The 20752-nt window shown below is 43.2% G+C and overlaps 1 protein-coding gene across 2 annotated transcripts in view; it reads right to left on the reverse strand.

The window, feature by feature from the left end:
* S6kII (Ribosomal protein S6 kinase II) overlaps window positions 1-20752 on the reverse strand; it is a 590862-nt gene that overhangs the window by 509555 nt on the left and 60555 nt on the right. Inside the window, exon 2 of one of the 2 annotated variants that reach the window (XM_071675706.1) lies at window positions 7259-7309. The exons of the other annotated variant lie outside the window; for it this stretch is intronic. Coding sequence (XP_071531807.1) covers window positions 7259-7309 — 51 coding nt within the window. The remainder of the gene's footprint in view (window positions 1-7258; window positions 7310-20752) is intronic. 2 annotated transcript variants of the gene reach the window in all.

A 20752-nucleotide genomic window follows, 5' to 3' on the forward strand; every position in this document is an offset into this window, starting at 1 on the left:
AACATCACTGTTGAATAAACATTTAAATCCTCTATTTTTACAGCCGACCATTAAATAAGAAAAAAAAAAATATGTTTTACAAGTATCCGAAGCTCGATGCAAACCACATACACTCCAACACATTTGTCGGTGTTTTAGTCAACAACTGCTGTAGCCGGTGTAGGGACGGACGAAGCCTGAGCCTCCCCCTCTCCTGTGACGACAGATTTCAGTACTCGCCGAAACCAGGGGAGCTTATCGCGTATCTCTACCACATCAACGCGGTAACAATACGCTTATAAACAGTGCCTGCCAAAAGTAAACTGAAACACTCTGGACTACGTCAGCTCCTTAAGTACGGCCAAGGTGCGGCCTCTGTGCACGATGGCGTTATGCCTGAACTCTCTGACCGTTACACAAAAACAGTAAACTCTCTCTCTCTCTCTCTCTCTCTCTCTCTCTCTCTCTCTCTCTCTCTCTCTCTCTCTCTATCTATCTATCTATCTATATATATATATATATATATATATATATATATAGCCTCTGGCTTATACAAAAGCCCATTCTATCGACCATCCCGTGGGGAGACGAACTGCTGGGATGGCTACGGGCCGCGCCCCCGATGTAAACCCGGACTCGCACTCCACCAGGGAGGCCCAGTTTAGCATTTTCCTTCAAAATCTGCGTTTTGCCCCCAACAATCCACTGGCGATCACCTCTAGTCCAATTTCTCTCCTTTGCTTTCATCTACTTTTTGTTTCCCTTCCTCTCCACTTTTATCAACCAACTCTTTCCCCCTCGCCCCATAAAAGCAGTCCGAGTGCAATCAACTGAACCAAACTTTAGCTACTACGACCCCTCGTAACGTGCAAACTTTACGACAAGCTTTACTTCAGTCAGTCCCACGACGGCGGGGGAAAGAACACCACCACCACCTGGTCTTAAAACACGCGTTCCTTTCTTTTTTTCTTCATTTCATTAATTGGTCAAGACGTGTGAAATACAGAGAGAAGCGATGTGATACGTGACTTAAAAGGAACTTCTGCTGTCCTATAAGGTACACGATGTATGGAAAGAAAAACGAAATCCACTGCGTCTCTGAACAAAATACGAAGCGTAAAACTCTTGAGGACGACGGTACGACCTTTGAGGACGACGGTGACGACCCTTGAGCACGAGGGGACGACCTCTTAGGACTGATAGTGTGACCTTTCACAAGACCCTTGAGGTTAGATCAAAGATTAATCAAAGGCTTCCCATAGCCTGACTGGGGAGACACGCAACACAACGGCTCTGAGCTGTGTACAGGGTGAAAAAAACAAAAAACTCACAAACCATGGTAAAGGTAATCAAGACGTGCTCACGTTTTCTTTTCCGATTTCTTATCCATTTAAAGAAGTCTTACAAACTCGTTTTATTTTCTTTCGTTTTTTCTTTTAAAGACAAGTTGATTTATTTTCACATACCATCAGGGTTTACTTTTTCCCCCGCTTTGAAAAAAAAAAAGTCAAGCAAAGTCATGTTAAAAGGTGGGTTTTGTGTCTTGGTATCTGGCAAGTTTCGGCAGTAAAATTGCTTTCTTTTTTTCTTTTTAGGACAAACTAAGAAAACTCCTTGGGCCAAGAACATTACTGGTGATGAAAGTTTTACCCTCTTCCTAGTAAGAGAATGGGGATGGGCGTGGCGGAGGATGGCGAGAGGGCGGGTGAAGGAGGTACTACCACAGGATACACGAGAGTGGAGGGGGCGTGGTGGGAGGATGCTGAAGAAGGTGCTGGATCCACGGGAGTGGAAGGGCGTGGTGTGACGATGGGTGATGGTGGTGTTTGAAACACAGGGTACAGGGATATCTTCCTCATCTTCTAATGCCCTTCAATATCTTCGAACAAATTGTCCTCCTCATTCTTCAGCAATGCAGGATACCCTCCCATGTAAAATCCTGATGACTCACAACATCTCTCTCTCTCTCTCTCTCTCTCTCTCTCTCTCTCTCTCTCTCTCTCTCTCTCCATAATGAAACATCCGACAGGTCCTGCAGTTTTAAAAGTCACATTCACTCCCATCAACCAGTTCTCTCACCGGATCACTACTCTCTCTAGATGAAACATCTCAAGTATTACGATCCACAACTGGTATATGTTAGTGGAACTGGCATTTCCATCTCCTGGTCCACAATCAACACACAATACCAGCTCTACAGAGTTGCTCATGAACATGACCACTCAAAAGGAACGTGTCAAAACTTTTTTTCTTCTACATTCACATCAAAAATAAGAAGCGGAAAATTCTCGTAGTTTACAACTAATGATAATCTTGTTCCCTACTCATAAAAGAATCCAGGAAAACAATCTCTAAAATAATTCCAAACTACGTCTCCAAACATCTTTTAGTGGCCGAAGTTAACCAAAAATAAAATGTCAATATCAATCTTTCAAATCTCACAGTCCCACCTCTGCGCAACGACTGGTGATAACACCCTTCCATAAACTCAAACTCTTGGGAAGGACTGAATCCTCTTGTGTTGTTTGATCCCTCACAAGTGCAGCTTATAACATTCTGCTGGAATTTTGAGCGACACGAAACTGGAACAGAAGGGAGAGATTCGTGTGTGTCTGGGATATACGTATTGACGTGATAAAGAAGGAAAATGGGACGCCCTGATATCACACACGACGGGAAAACGTAAACCGATTTCAGACATTCAGTTGTCAGAGTCCTTGAACTTGGCTTCTGAACTTGTTGCACAGGAGGGAAATGTACTGTACTTCATGTTCGAGTCACTCATCCTCATCACAGCCATGAACTATTCTAGGTGTAAAAACCATAAATACATAAAACCTCGACAAAATATCATTTCAAACGAGAATCAAAAAATATATGTCTCAAGTGAGTTTCTACAGTAAAAGAATAATAGCGAAATCCATAATCCAAAGAAAAACACGAACACCAGAACACCATCCTTACCAGTGTACATCGAATAAACGAGAAACCAAGAAACAATATAAAATAAATGCTAATGCGTCCCGGCCAAACAGGAACTTCATGATGGCGTAACAAAAACCAACACATCATATTCTGAACAAAAAATGCAGGTTCTACCTACTCATCGCGCGCCATGTCCTGAATTTAAATCAGGGGTGCCCATGCAAATCTGCAGTGGTAACCTGTAAATCATATATATATATATATATATATATATATATATATATATATATATATATATATATATATATAGCGAACTGGATCGCCGCTTCCCGGTATAGCGAAGTAACGTCAGGAACAGACGAAGAGAGGCCAAATCCGCTCATCCATTCTCTAGCTGTCATGCTTACTGCATCGAAACCACATCTCCCTATCCACAACCTGGCCCAACAGACCCTTCCATGGTTTACCACGTCGACCCCTGTATGCCACAACGTTCCTATTCACTATCCATTGCACGCCTTTCACGCTCCCGCAGGTTCAGGCCCAGATCGCTCAAGATCTTTTTCACTCCATCCCTCCATCTCCAACCTGTTCTCCCCATTTTCCTTGTCCCCCCCATCCCCACCTCTGAGACATGTATGCTCTCCATCAACCTTTCCTCACTCATTCTCTCCGTATGTCCAGACCATTTCAGCACACTCTTTGCGGCTCTCGCAACCACAGTCTTTCTATTACCAAAGAAAGCTTTCTCGTACCCTTTTATTACTTGCTCGATTAAAACACATCACACCACATATTGTCCTCAAATATTACTTTTTCAACAAGTCCACCCTACTCTGCACAGCCTTATTTGTAGCCCATACCTCGCACCCATATAATATTGCTGGGGCGAATATACCGTCAAACATACCCATTTTGGCTTCCCATTTTCCGTTCTTCGTTTCCATAAATTATTCCGCGTTTCCAGAATCTTCCCCTCCCCCCCTCATCCACCCCATGATTCACTTCTGTTTCCATGGACATCCACTTCCAGGTATCTAAAACACCTCCTAATATATATATATATATATATATATATATATATATATATATATATATATATATATATACACACACACACACACACGAGGTAGACGGACGCTCTACATCTGCCTGTCCCTCGACACATCACCCAAGCGCTGTTTCTCCTTTATTCCCCAACTTGTAACTCATAACTGGGATGATGATGATGACGGAGAGGATAACTCACTTTGTGAGGTGGAGACGGGTGTTTGTGAGGAGGAGGATGCGAGATGGGTACCCGTGGGAGGCCAAAAAAGCGGGGGAGACAGGTCACCTGACCATGTGTGTGAGACGGGATCCAACACGGCCACCCGTCTTCCATACAGTGGCGTCCCGTGAAGAAGACACAGACAGATACTACAAAACGAGACCCGTAATCACTGCAATTACTCGCCATGGAAACTAAAGAAAAAAAAAAAAAGAATATGTCTTTCTTGGACAAAAAATAAAAAAAAAAAAAAATTACGACATACAGAAACCTTGGCATAGTTCGAGCATACTCCTCGCACTGAAAAAAAAAGAAATCCTAATATGCTTGGAATACAACCAACAAAAAATGAAAATACGAGAATTAATATGCTTGTCAAGGGGGGAAAAAAGGAAAAAAAGAAAAAAAAAAGAAAAATCCAACCCGAATACATTATAAGAGAGCCTCCAAATCCACACAAAAAAATATTCTGAGATCATTGTCAAGTCAGAATGTCCCGAGCGGGGAACGAGGATGATACATTTCTTCTTCCAGTCGTCCAGGGCAAAGCTTCGACATGACCGTCACAGGCAAAAGATGGACGGACGGGGTACAACATGACGGGGGGGAAGGGGTTCCAACGGAACACAATGGTCGGCGGGCACAATGGCTGGGGACGCCCACGGTGATGAGGAGGGGGCGATCGCCACGGAACGACCACTCGACGCGATGGCCTGGCCTTCTGACCTCTGACCCCTCAAGTGTCATATAATCAAAGGGCAGGCCATTATGCCTAAGGATCGTGACGTCGTGCTCAAGGGTCGTAACGTCGTGCTCGAGAGGTTAAAGACGTAATGAATGAAAGAACAAAACTGCCGATTAAAACCGTGAAATCTTTTCTACGTTTCCCGAACCTTGATCAGAATAATGCCTCCTGCTGGACAAGGGAAGAGATGGCCCTTCTGAAACCCACATACGTCTTTAGTGTCTAAGGCCGGAGGTCATCTTCTACAACGGCGGAGTTACGGTCACCATCATTGCCTCTCGTGTGGTCAGCTGCTTCAGTACCCGAGAACAAGAGGCCACTCTGAAAAGGCCACTTACAAAGTGATGACACGAGGGCGGAAATCCAACCACCCGTAAGTGGGTCGTTCGACAAGTTTAACAAACACTTCAAACCCCCCCACACAACCTCTCTCTCTCTCTCTCTCTCTCTCTCTCTCTCTCTCTCTCTCTCTCCATCGATTCAGTCTGTCTCATCATCCTTGGTTCACATGACACCTATTATCCAACTTACTTTGTATGTACACACAGCAACAAAAACGTCCTTTACAATAAACTTTCAAAAGATAAAAGTAATACGACTTTAGGACCTCTGACAGCATACCAACCTCTCACATGTTAACGGATGATCATTCCGAGCCTCTGAAATCACTCACACACACACACCTCCTGAACTCACTACACCTTGTATGTTTTAGCTGAAAAGAGAAGTGTTTATAGCAACAGAACGTTCATATCTCCAGTCTGAATTCCTTTCCGCGTGGCTGACAAAAACACAGCAGTACGTAGTAGGAACCATGAGACAAAGCAACGGTGTATCTCGCCCCTCTCGTTAATTATGGCAATCTAACCACTGGAACACCTTCAGTACTGTAGCAGTGTGAAAGGGGCAATGATCCCATAATGGTTCCCGTGTTCAAACCAACACAACCTCTTGTAAGCTATCTTCCCCCTCGCCATATACTCACAACTCAAGTAGTCGCTAGTTACTCTCAGAACATATTCAATGCTCTTAGCAACAGCGATATACATAATTCCTCTAAAAAAAAACACACACACCATTACGTTAATGAAACTTACGTTTCAGACGAGCGCAATAGTTTAAATTTCAAGCATTACTCTCATTTTCGCTCGCAGTTCTCCAATTTGTTGTGATAAAAATCCCCACGACCAGTTACACATTAATTACTTCCCGGAAGCTGAGCACCACCCCATTTGCTGCCGGCTTTTATGTTACGGCTATTTCCCGAGCAATTCGCTAATAATGACAACAACAACTACTACAACTACCACAACAACAACAACTACTACTACTTCTACTACTATTACCAGCAATACTACTACTTCTACTACTACTACTACTACTACTACTAATAATAATAATAATAATAATAATAACAATACAAATAGTAAAAATAATGTTGATCGATAAAATGGGTACTTGGCTCAGGCTAGGGTATATATATATATATATATATATATATATATATATATATATATATATATATATATATATATATATATCGTTAATGGGATGGCCTTGATCAACGCATGTAGCCTAACGCTTAGTTTGGCTGTGTAAGGCGTTACGCTCTAAAAAAATATTTAGGTGACATTCTCAACTCTCTTCTACGGCCTGGCGTAAACCGTATTGCTATTCATGAAAGGCAAAGAGAACCTACACACACAGAGGCTGATTACCATATACTTCCCCTACAAAAGGGCTGAGGTATAAAATAGGTTAATGCCCTTTTACATAGCAAGGCGTATCACGAGAAAAAGGTTTCCGCTACCTACCCTCGACACCAAACCAGGGGCAGAGTTGTGTGTGGGGCTGCCTTCTGTACGGCGAGGAAAGCGTCGACAATGTGGAGGCGAACGACTCCGCCCTACGGGAAGTGAGCATGTGAGAAGGTCCAAGTGGATATACCCCTCACAGTCTTCGATATCAAGAGCCATACCTATGTTGTGAAAATGCTTATGACTTTACAATCACGAACACCCATAGGTGTTCGAAATCTTTTGGGCGTATGGCTTTAAAATTAAGAACACCTACTGGTGTACGAAATCTTTTCGGCTGATGGTTATAACTTTTAAGCTGACGGCCTTCATAACCTTGGCAGTCTTATAGGCTTACAACCCAATCTCCCAACTAACCAACTCTCAGACACACTATACAAAGAAGGTTTCGCCTGATCTTCTTTACTATATGCCTGAGGTGTGTGGTTCGAGTGCTGGCCTAATTACCATTACCTGCTGATACTCCGGAATGACTTTAGCAAGCTAACACTGTAACATGCACACCATCGCATCAAGTACTACCTTTCTACTGTTGATTCTCTCGCCTGGGTAGAGTGGTCTTTGAGTGCTCTTCTGAAAATGAAAACAGGACATACTATCGGATATGCAAGGACACAAACGTTAAAATAATACGTATGGCAAGGTTGATAAAGATGCCTCATGGAAGGTGCAATGAATACACTATGCCTCAGGGAGGGTGCAATGAATATACTGAGTTAATACCAACTTATGAAATGTAATGAGGAGGTTTTACCGGGAGAGTAGAGCATTAAATGTGCGTGAGCAAAAAAGGGAATGGTGAGTGGTTCCCGATCAAGGTGGGTGAAGGATGTGTGAAATTATTGCTAAGGCTGTGCATTTATGGATGGGGTGGTGATAAAGAAGCAATGAATGTGCGGGTCTTAGACCAGGCAGTGTGTTAGTAATGGACCCGGAAGAAGTGGAGGGCTTTTAAGTATCCAGGAATGGGCGCTGGATGTAGAAAAATTCAGCGATGCAGTACATGGGATACGAAGTATTGTTTACGGACTGAGCCGGGGCACACGAAGTGATTCCTGGGTGCGGCTGTGGAAGCTTTGATCTGGTTACGGTGAACTGTAAATGACGACTACAGATTGGGTGTGTGCAAATGACGCCGTTTTTCTTTAGTTCCTGATCCTGCACCGATAAGGCAGGAAAGGATGAATGTCAGATCGTCGTGAAATCAGGACTTTTGATGGAAGACAACCCATCAATCTTTCCTGTTGAATGCTTGGGAGTTTCCGAAAAGTTTGAAATTTCGGTCAATCAGAGGCCATTTTACACGGGAAGAGGGGAGGGTGGGAGGTATATCAGATGCTGAATGGACAGAAAATCAGGAGTTGATGAATGACCATCCAGCGATCATTACAAAAAGTTTCAGATCAAGCGACCCAATGGTTACTGTGAAGACTATAATGAGGAAAGTTTGCACACCCAAGACACACCAAACCCTAGATCATGACAACACTTCATCACGTGTGTGTGTGTGTGTGTGTGTATATATATATATATATATATATATATATATATATATATATATATATATATATATATATATATACACACACAAAATCGAAAACATTGTCTAACACACAGGAAAAACGAAAGACAAAAGGTAAATCCTTTTCTTTCCTTTCTTGAAAGACAATGGCGGGACAGAATTTTCCGGGAGAGCGCGAGGGAGGCCAGGCATTACTGGAGCATCGGTGGAGCCGAAAATACGAGTGTCAGTATGAGGTCCGAGTGGCATGACCAGGGGAACATAACATACCCCTCCAGAGAACGCTAACAAAGGCAGCCAGGCTCTCTCTCCGGCCAGGGAAATATTTGGCGCGAGGCTCAGGGCTTTATCTTTCCTTGGCTTCAGTATTTTCTTTCCCCCATTCTTCCTCTTTTTTTTCTTTCCTGTCCTTAATTACCTTATGTCCATCACTCAGTTTCTTTTCCTTCGAGTCATTAATTCTACAAATCTTACTCTTTTCTCCATATTTTCTTTGTCACTTTTACAGCCTTTTCTTTTTTTATCCCCATGTTTCAACAATTTAGTGTCATCCTCTCTCTCTCTGAGATGAAAAGATACTCTCGTTCAGGCTGCAAGAAAGGGATATACCACAGAGAGGATATAGATAGGGTGATCCGACCGTCAGGAGTGGAAGTAACTACACTAAGGCACAACCATATTGAGTGAGAGGCACTGGAGAGTGAGGGATGGAAGAGTGAGACACTACTACTGCGAGGGTTGGGAGAATGAGGCACTAATACTGTGAGGACCGAGACAGTAAGACACTACTGCTGTGAGGATTGGGAGAAACCTCTTTATGCGCTGGGAGAGGGAACATTCACACCCTTCATACAACGTCACAACGTTGGGTATTACAACAGTAAGAAAGTACGCCACTGTTCATACGGGCAATGGCTGAGACCTGGGCATCCGCACCTCTTTGTGTGTGTGTGTGTGAGAGAGAGAGAGAGAGAGAGAGAGAGAGAGAGAGAGAGAGAGAGAGAGAGAGAGAGAGAGAGAGATGAGGAGGGACGGCGTGCATGGTCACCTTTAACTTTATCAACGTAACTACGCCGGGCAGCTTCAGTTAAGAGCCTCCACTACACCGTGTAGCACGATAGCATACGAGGGCACACCCTCCACTAAATACGAGGCCCGTAACCATCACACGCTAGAGCACATCCTCCACTAAATACGAGGCCATACCCTCCAACACATCACAGAACATGCCCTCCACTACGCATTTCCACTAGAATGGACTTGTAGAATAACTACTTCCATATCGTTACTCTTCTTGCGTTACAACGTGGGTCGTGGCGTCTGACAACTAAAGAGAGTAATGCCACCTGGCGGTGTATGTTTGGATTACACGTGACTCTCGTCAAAGCAAACGATTCTCATGCTCTGCAAAATTCTCCGACTTGATCTTCTTTTCGAACACCACATCACTGATAATTCCCCCTCGGGATACCATTAATTTTGGTTTAAATCCTAAGTTCCATGAAAAAAAAAAAAAATATTCAAACTGACTATGACCGTCCGCATGAAGTACATTTCTTATCATCCAGTTGCAGAACTACACAAACACCGAGGTTTTTTTTTCCGATTTAGGGTCCGTAAGGATCAAAAGAATTTAACCCCCCCACACATTTGAATTTTGTCAAAACGCAAATCACACGCCCGGGGTCACACGAAAACAAAATTTAATGTCTGTTTTTTTAGTGCTTTTTTTTCTGCTTTCACGTCATACTTACGTAAACTGAGTATCAAAAAACAGGGTTTCAGAGGGTCTGGCGATCTAATTTTAGACCCCTAGAATGTTGTCAGAGCAAATCATTTCCAAAGGAAACACTGGCCGCTAATAGTTTTAGTCTCTCTCTCTCTTAATGTAGATAATCTCTCTCTCTCTTAAATGTAATATACACTGACGATAACATGGCCTCATTCACCAGCCTCTCAATGTCTCACTGCAAACCAATGCCACGGTTGGAGTCCCGGGAATAAGTGAAAGTTTACCAAGGGACCGAGAGGCTAAGCTGTTAACCTTGACCTGGAGGACATCACCCACCAAACTGAGCTTAAAAAAGATTCTCTCAACTTCAGCATACTAAGTGCTAAGGAGGAACTTGGGGAGTCTCAAGTCGATGGTATGGTCCTTAAACTCGACGATAAGACCCTTGGCTATAATGGCCTGGCTTCTGCCTCGACCCTTACTGGTTGGGTAAAAAAGAAAAAAAAAAAAGTCGTGCCATAGTGTTCACCCATCCTGGTGAAGTCTTCGAGGAGTCTTCTAACCTAGCACTCCGGGTTGGGCCTAGAATTTTGGGTCGTTGATCGACCAATCTGTTCGAAGCCGCAGTACATCTAGGCCTGTGGCAGCCTCAAAAGCTCCGTTCATTACCCTACCAGGTAAGTCTGAGCTCCTTTCCTTTCTAATCTATTTATAATAGACAGTTGCACGACTACAACATGAGATACGAACATGTGTTTCCATTTTCCATTCAGTATATATATATATATATATATATATATATATATATATATATATATATATATATATATATATATATATATATATATATCAGTATGACCTGTTGGATTTCTTACGGTTACTTGCCAGACGCTTCATTCCTCAATGTCTGTTCGCACCTCTGTCTTCGTGTCTAGTCTACGTGCAGGACGTGTGGGTGTTTGCGCTTAAGGCGAGTGAAGAGCAATCATGGAAAAACTAATAAGCAGCTAATGGAATGGAATGGTGTTCACGAAATCACAGCTTCCTATTACTGGTCCGACCAGAGTATATGAAACATGCATCGGGCAATGTATCCACGTTCATATGCCAAGGAGGCGTGGTATATTAAATGATGGAATGTGGCTCGGCAGATGCTATCCCGAAATTCTGTTCCCCATCAATATATACTATATTGCCAATTCGAAGTAAACCACGATAAGTTTACAGGGGTTCCACGAAAATGATACAGAATTCCATGACTTTTCCCTGTCCTAATCTAATTTTTCCCAGAGCAGTAAATCTGTGACTAGTAAATTTGTACCAGATGATAAGGATCAATATCGTCAGTCAAGACGAACGACCGCATATCTGAGATTATAAACATAGCTCAAGATGACCAAATCAACAGCTGACTAATCCATTTTATCTTTAAAGGTTTCAATTATTTCGTATTTTTGTGAATTTCAATATCCCGTGTTTTCATCCCAAATCTTACCTAAAAGAGCAATCATATCTACGTTACCATTTTAAATAATTACTCTTCCTTCAACTTGCAAGATTAAGGGGAAAAATCCATTAATTTAGCCTAAATTTCTAAAATTTAAGAATCCCTTTACTTTTCTCTGGATCTGCAATATCAACCGATTATTTTTCCCGTCTTTCCGCCTCCTCCCGTCTTCTGGGACGGTGGCATGCGGGAGAGAAGTCTCAATTCCACTATCATTCCCCTGTCCTCTTTAATTCAAGGACACGAATGAATCAACATTCAGCTAATGTCTTGAGTCAAGAGCTGCGATGCTTCGTCAAGGGCGACACAGCAAGGCGGAAGTGTTCAAAGCGCCCACAGGATGGCCAGGAATGCACAATGAACTCGCCCATCGTAGGCGAGGAAAAAGTTCTGAAATCAAATCAAGGCGGCCGACCCTGGGGCCAATCAGGATAATGATTTCTGAGCCAATTAAGATTACTATTCGCAGGAGGAGTGTTAGCGTTACCCTCAAGGAGAGAGAAGTGGTGAGGGAGAGTCAGTCAATTCAGACAAAAGACAAACTACTGCAGTGTACCCACGTCTCTTCTATCACTCCCACCTGAGGTTCCCAGCGTCAACAAGTCCCATCTGTCTCCGGCGGGGAAACAGTAGGCAGGCTCAGACAAATCCTGCAAGCTTTCTGAAACCGCCAAGGTTTCTCCAGTGACACCACTGTGTCTGTCTCTGGTGGGTCGCCGGGAGGCGCAGAGACAGATCCTCTAGGCTTTCTATCTCGTCAAGGTTTCTTCAGTGACAACCCGGGGTAAAAGTATCACCAAAGCCATATTGCCAATATCAATGGTCCCGTCAATACAACATGATGCAATATAAAAGTTCTAGCCTCAAAACTCTCTTTGATCACAAGAGTCTTACTCTCCTCTATGGTTGCCGATGCCTTGAAAGAAAAGAAAAAATCTAAGCTTAATCAACGCCGGGGGCTCGACGTGGTTTTTCATCTATCGGTGCATAAGGGGAACGAAATAAATTACTATGAGAAACACTAATTTGGCTACGGTGCACAAGTCCAAACCTGGATATGTTCTTCACTGCAGTAGCTCCAAACGTGGATGTCATTATTTACTTGTTCTGTATAGTGGCGGCAGCGGAGGAACGGGGGATCACAACTGCGGCATCCTCGAAGATCTGTCCTGTTGACGTCTTTTAAACTGCTTTAAAATCTTAAAGGCTGCGATGAAGTCACGTGTGTGTGTGTGTGTGTGTGTGTGTGTGTGTGTGAGTGTGTGTGTTACGGGAAGTAAGTTCTACAGTTACAAACACCCTAAGTACCCATTCATCGACCAGCCTCGAAAGGGGGGACTGAACACCTCTGTTTGGTGTAGACCGACTGCCATATCCAAGATTCGAATCGATGTAGGTCCGACCCAAGGCTGGCCCGTGGTGACTCATGGTCATTAATGCTATTGATACAATACCTGTATCGATAACTACTTCACGGTACTATTAAAGAAACTACAGTACCCCTGATGGCAGGATTCCAAGGACAGACATACTATTCGTAACGCAAGGATGACAATCGTCCTCGGCAATTGGACACGAGAGAGTTGTCCAAATACAATTCTTTTCAAGCCTGTATCTCCAAGGGAACACTCATACTGCCCGACTGTCTGGAACATCACTAACCTCATACAGGAGCAATGATGTAAACTAGGCGCCGCTTACCAACACTTCCCACCCAGTGGAAAGACGGCTGGGCCAACCAAAAGGTCCTTGAAAAAAAAAAAAAATCGTCCAAAAGCATCATGATTCTAACACTTACCGGCTACAGCCAATGTGGATACCATCTCTAACCATCTTTCTCCTGTTTAAAACAGTAGTGATCCATGCAAACGAACACATACTATATCTTCCAAAGCCTAAATACAATCAAAAGAAATTTCATCCCAACTGTATCAAAACAGGTGTAATGCAAATGAGAATAAATTCAACATTACATCCTAATATCGTTTTGAAAGAAAAAAAAATATAAACAAGCAAAAGAATAAACCCCTCCTGTTTGAAAACAGTTATTCTAAAGATTAACTTCAAATATCCCTCCTTTCAAACTTTTAATATCAATTTGGAAAGCCACGCTCACCAATAAATGAACACATCACAGCCATTCCACCGATTTTATATACGCAACGAAAACGATTAATCACAGGCAAGATCCGTGTGACACGCAGCTAAATATGGACACCACGGCAAAACCTTTTAATGTACATCAAAGCGCGTCATTAACGGCAGTCATTACAAAGCGTCGTGCTTGGAGTGACGGCTCCTCTGGTCGCGTGAGTGGCACACACACCTCACTGCTCTGTTACATTACTGGGGGAGTCGCAAACAGATCTCCATCACAACACTAAAGGAGTTGCAAACAGCTCGCAAGTCTGTCATATCATTACGAGTGCTGCAAACAGCTCCCGCTAATCTTCTGTTTCAATGCGGGAGTTGCAAACAGCTCGCTACTCTGCTACATCATTGTGGGAGCTGCAAACAACTCGCAAGTCTGTTGCATCATTACGAGTGTTGCAAACAGCTCTCGTTAATCTACTACATCAATGCGGGAGTTGCAAACAGCTCGCTGCTCTGCTACATCATTGTGGGAGCTGCATACACCTCGCTACTCTGTTGCACCAAAGGCGCGAACAGTGAACAAGCGCAGTTCCTCTTTGCATCATATCATGTACTCCGGGAGTGGTCGGACAATCATCCTACGAGTGATCGGCACACTATTACAGTGCCCCTCCACACCTTCATAAAGCAAATCACTCTCTTAGCCTCGTCTGTTTTCATGCTACATGTACCCATTCTCCAAGACTTTTCAGGATGAGTTAGTGAATTTCCAAATTGTCTATACCTTCATACTGAAAGAAAAGTACTGTATTAACTCCGTGGGTTTGTCATGCTCACAATCCTCACGGACAACACTACAAATTCACATGGCATTCTGGTAACATCCTGACTTTACAAAACTAACGAACTCTCAATACCAAACAATTTTAAATATTTTAATATGTAACATTTTATATGCATTATCATCATAAAACAGCACAAGAAATATTCCACACTTTCCTTATCTATCTTCCACCTCAAAATGAACCTGTTTTATGTCACCTTCCAAGAAATCGATGAAAGAGTAAAAAAGTAATTTGCATAAAAACATTACATTTTTCTATTTCCTTAGAGCATTATATCTATTCTAAGCTTGTTTCTCTAATCTAATGAAAAAACATATTGGTTTCACAGCTGCATATATTTCTTCAAGGAGGCATTTGAAACATCTCACAAACACTTACCTAAAAACGACACTGTGGTCATATACCACTATACTATCCTTCCTAATCTACCTGAAACAAAAGTAAAGCAAGAGCGTAGCAAGAATAAAATGAGATACCACACACAGATTACTCTGTTATGTATGAGGGTAATGGCCGCCTCTTAAACATACATAGAGAATATTAATCGTATTTACCCAGTGAAAAATACATGTTTGCGTACTGTGTGCGTCTGACGTGCGCTGTGGACTCTGGTATAATGACCTCTGGCAGCTCACAAACATGAAGTCCACATCAAATGGATACATAAATACGTACATACTTACTCAGTGGAAAGCAATTCATCTGCCTGACTAAATGACGACAGAGATGTCATCTAATCCACGACAAAGCTTATTCATTTTTGTTGGATGACCACTGTACTGCCAAAGGTAGGTAGGCACCCAATCTATCGATCAACCCAGCGGCGGAAAGATGAACAGCTGGGTAAACTGTGGGCCCGTGCATGCACTGCGGTCGGTAACACTAACCACAAAGGTCTCCCACTACTGGACACCAGAGGCCTCCAATACTCTACAAGAAGGGTGGTGTCCACTCCACCGCGGGAGGGATGTTATGTCATCTAACCCAAGAAAAACATTCCCCCACATTGAGAGACCAGATCACCCCAACTCCCCCCCATCCACGCCGCAACGCTGCCCCTCACTGACAACACCTTTGACTCGACGTCTGCCTCCTCCTGACCGAGAGAATCAATTACCTCAGCCCAAAAGACCCTTTACTATTTTCATCCCGGCGTCAGCTCAGGGTAAATGGGAAAAATACAAAAATACAGTGAAAAAAAAGAAAGATAAATGTTCCCTCCAAGAATGAAGAGAGAATAAATATCGGCGTCACGTGAAGAAGATGAAGAGAGGCTTCAACGAGGTGTTTCCAAGCTATGTTTTACGTGCGTACATGACGACGGATTTCTCTGATGGGTTCACAGATCTCGGAGGTTGGACAGAGGACGGGCCTGCGATATATACCTAACCTAACGGGGTGTGGAGGAAACCCACAAACCGTCCTACACTCATCGTTATACACAAGATCTAAATACAAGCTGAACAAAATCCGGAGACCTCCCAGTAAAACCATCCAAATCCTGTGCAATTTACCATTTTCCAGAGGCAAGTGCTTCATAAACCAACACGACCCAAACATACACAAAATAAACAAAAAAAAAAAGACAAAAAAATGTAAAAATGATGATGCATCTTTGTGAAGTCAATTGTACAAAGCGCTGCAGTGAATTTACAGATACATCTCTACTCAAGCTTTATGTTCAATCTGCTGGGCAAGCCACTGTTCCATTAACATGCCAAAAGCAATCTGTTGTATCCATCTGTGGTGGTTCTGACGTGAGCTGCCAAGCTCACGTGCCAACCACACATATATTTCACTAGAGCAAAACCATTTCTTTTCATGAATATGTCGACATGAGGTTAAAAAAACCATGACATGATAACGCCGAAAAATATTTTAAGTTTATGACTACAACGCTCTTAAATACATATAATCCCTTCAACTTTCACACAAAAAACCTATATCTAAATCTGACCTCCCAATTTTCTGCATGCAGCCTCTACATTAACTGAAAAGAAGATAAACCATAAAAATGTGGCCTTAAAACTCCTTTATCATCCAAAACAACGCATACCCAATACCTCCGTACACACCAAGCAGAAGTCAAGACAAAAAATGAATGACACATGACACACCAGAACTCCCTTACCACTACAAGTACTGCACACTGAACAATCGCAAAACATCAGTGCGTACAACCTTGAAAAAAAAAAAATAATAAAACGTCCACACGGGGTAAAATGACTACAATGTATCACGCGTTAGTTAGTCCAGGAGGTGAGAATAGGCAATCTCCCGCTGGCCAGATAATACAGCCTGGGACCACTGCTGCTGGGAGGGAGAGAGAGAGAGAGAGAGAGAGAGAGAGAGAGAGAGAGAGTGAGTGTGTGTGAGTGTGTGTGTGTGTGAGCGCTGGGAGCCCAGCACCACTACGAGGCCCTGCTGGTGATTTTAATACTGAAGAAGGGCGTCTCCCGGGGATCCTGGTGGGTCGGTAGCAGCAAAGGGGAGGAATATATGGCTCGTATGAGAGAAGGTAAAGTGTGTACGGTGGTCCAAAATGACCCCGTTGCTGCAATGCAGTGTTTCGCTACCCTCACACCCATTGGGCCAGAAAAAAAAATTGTGGCAGCTATATCACCATGGAGGGAGGGAGAGGGGAGAGAGAGAGAGAGAGAGAGAGAGAGAGAGAGAGAGAGAGAGAGAGAGAGAGAGAGAGAGAGAGAGAGAGAGAGAGACTCATCAGTCGTCTTCTACAGTCCCTGACTCTCCTGTTTAATAATCTCTTTAAATTACAAATAAAATATCCTAGCCTGTCCCATATCCAGCTCATATAAGTTTCCAAACGACCCGCTTCCACCCGCCATATCATATGCATATAAAGAAACCCTCGTCTTAATCTCATCAACCCTGGAGGGGCTCAATAAAACTCCTCATAAAAGCCGATCCTGCCACCCCCTTTTGCCTCCCTCCCTCCCAACTCTTCCCAGATAATCCCAACATCAGCATTCATCAATTCTGCACGAGTCAGTCCTTACCCCTCACCCCAATCCTTATCCCAGCTTGAAGGGGATCATGGGACGGTTCTATATACCCGGAGGAAGAGGAGCTTTGGTGTGATGAAAGACATTTTTGTGAACTGGCTAACGTTATCAAAAAGAATTATAAGCCCGATCTAATTCCTAAAGACGCCAGAAAACCCAAGTGATTAGTCTAAGAGCACGTATAATATATATATATATATATATATATATATATATATATATATATATATATATATATATATATATAATTTATATATGTAGCAAGTCTACTAAGTAAATAGACCTGCCTACCCATAGACACCCTAGGGAAATGGGACTGATGCCAAAGACAAAAGATGGATATAAGACAGACAGAGAGAAACAGGGACAGAGAGGGACAGGATAATCCTGAGATACACAAGGAGTGAAGAACGAGTCGTCATCCTCAACCCATGGAGACAGGAGCGGTTATGGAACAGATAATCACTAAGCTCTTACCGCTCTCAAACGAGGCCATTCATCCCACGACCAACCCTACTCCTTCCTCTACTTCATCACGTCTCCATAACCATCATAATCATCATCATCATCATCACCACCAAAACCAAGACTGCTCTGGGTTGCCAGGCAATGACTGGAAAGGTAATCCACGACTTCTGACAACAGAGGAGACAGTGTGGGGCACATTAGCCAACATTTGTGAGCATGTTTCTTTGCGCCACAGATTATAAAGGAAACTATAATTATCCAATATTCACCAGCATTTTCTCTGGGAGTGAGGTGATCATGGAAACATTAGGTAGAAGGCATTCACACACACACACACACACACACACACACATATATATATATATATATATATATATATATATATATATATATATATATATATATATATATATATATATGATAATAAGGAAACAATAATCATCCAACATTCGTCAAAGTATTTCTTTTAACCCAAGAGAGATAACAAACATCATCATATATCATACACCTTTGCGCCACAAAAGATCATCATGAGTGTTTTCTTCATAATCATCCGTGGCGCAAAGAAAATGGTATATGGTGAAGTTCGTTTCATTACCTTCTCACCATCTCATCAACCACAGATTCCACCCACCTAACACACCCTCTGAGAAACCTGAGAGGAGGTGGGTGGGTGGGGGGGCTGTGTTTAATTAAACTAAGACCCCGCAACACTGATCTCGTTCCCCTACATAGCTTAGACACTTTAAATATACGCTGTACAGACCGTTCTTAATCAAGAAATTTGAATAATAACGAAAAAAGAAGAAAGACGCCGTCAAATATTTTACCATCCAAAAATAAAATATGAATTCCGCTCGTCTGTCTCCCCGCCTCCCTTCAAAGAAAAAAAAAAAACTCTCCTCAGTCCCCTAGGACGACTGTGGATGACGTTGATGCTATACCATTAAACTCCGCTCAGAAATAATTCCGACTTCTGTTCCAAATGGCATTCTCCAGCCCAATGATTACAGTTGGCTTCATTCAATATTCCCGCGGTGGTAAATTATTCGACGGACTTAAAAAGAAAAAAAAAAATAAAGGAAAAACAATTAACCTCAACATACTTTCTAACGTTAAGTACGTTTAAGTATAAACATGTAAATTCCGATTATACAAATCTATCTAAATGATCTCTTATAAAGTATTCCCACTGTTGCTAATACTGCCTGATGTCTGTGTATATAATAATTCCAAACACATCCGAAACTAACTACACTTAGAAAACGTCTCGGAGCACGCGGTGAAAGACTGTCACTGTGTACAAGCGTTCGAGAAGTGAGGATTTATATCACGTTCCCGAACACGACGGGCGACCTGGAGGCAAACACAGGATACCGCAGGAAGCCCTGAGGTACATACAAGGCAGCTGTGTAGGAGGGGTGACGCGCAATATACGTGTGTGGGAGGACTGAGGCACGGAGCAGGTGTGTGGGAGAGGTGAGGCAGGGGACAGGTGTGTGGGAAGGGTGACGCGCAATAGAGTATGTGTGTGTGTGTGAGAGAGAGAGAGAGAGAGAGAGAGAGAGAGAGAGAGAGAGAGAGAGAGAGAGAGAGAGAGAGAGAGAGAGAGGGGGGGGGGGGGGTTGTAAGGCAAGGGAGAGGTTTGTGGGAGGGGTGTGGCAGAGCACAAGTGCGTGGGAGGGGAAAGGCAGAGGACAGGGGTGGGAGAGAGGTGACGCACAATACAATGTGTGTGTGTGTGGGAGGGAAAAGGCAAGAGGACAGGTGTGTGGGAGAGGTGGTGGTGGGGTCGAGGCCAGGTGTGTTGTAGGGATGAGGCAAGGGAAAGGAGGAGCATCAGATGGGTAGAACAAATGGTAATTGCTTTATCCCAGGTATATGATGGTCCTGGGGAGGATCACATGGCACGTACAACCCGCTCCACCAGCTGAGCGACATCCAAACTGACCCAGCAACTGACAACTCCGACGAATGCTGTTCCCGGGTGTAGGTTTGGGTGGGGTCAGCCTCACTGGGCTGGCAAACCAATAATCATAATCCGACGCACGAATGTCATGGTATGTGGGGCGTCCTCCAACACCAGACTCCCCCAGGTGCTCCTCCACCACCCAACCTCAAAAGTGGATTCCAACAATCAACTCGAAGATGTACTCCACCCACTACCTCTTTCAAGTATTACAAGAACTACGTCCAGCATGAACTTTTACAACCAGCCACGTACATCAAGCACTCCAACTGCTAATACAGGTACTACAACAGGCCAGCTTACAACACGCACTACAACAACCAACTCGCATCAAGTGCTACGAAAGTCAGCTACAACACGCACAACCACAGCCTACTACATAACGTACTGCAATAACCGGCTACATCCAGTACTATCAGGGACCAGGAGAGAGAGAGAGAGAGAGAGAGAGAGAGAGAGAGAGAGAGAGAGAGAGAGAGAGAGAGAGAGAGAGCTGAGAGAGTGCGGCAAAGAGCGAGGGAGGCGACAATTCGCCTTTAACCCGTGTCAAAATGGGTGACAAAGTTGCCGGCAAGGTCGGCGGTGGCCCAACCTCCCTGCACTCACACACACACACACACACACCTGTCATTCCCGTCAGGTCTATTACACCAAAACGTTCTTTAACATTGCTTTCAAGTCCATTACGACTACACTCCATCATTCGTTAAATGAGAATCAAACAGCACATTTAGTTCAAACCCTTCTACAACAATGTCTTTTTTAAATATACGTAAATAAAATCATTTGATAAAAACGCAACAATATCATGTTCTACACTAATTCAAAATAATATTGCAGTACTAAACACATC

Source organism: Panulirus ornatus, chromosome 21 (assembly GCF_036320965.1).
Source record: "Panulirus ornatus isolate Po-2019 chromosome 21, ASM3632096v1, whole genome shotgun sequence".
NCBI classification, from domain to species: Eukaryota; Metazoa; Arthropoda; class Malacostraca; order Decapoda; family Palinuridae; genus Panulirus; species Panulirus ornatus.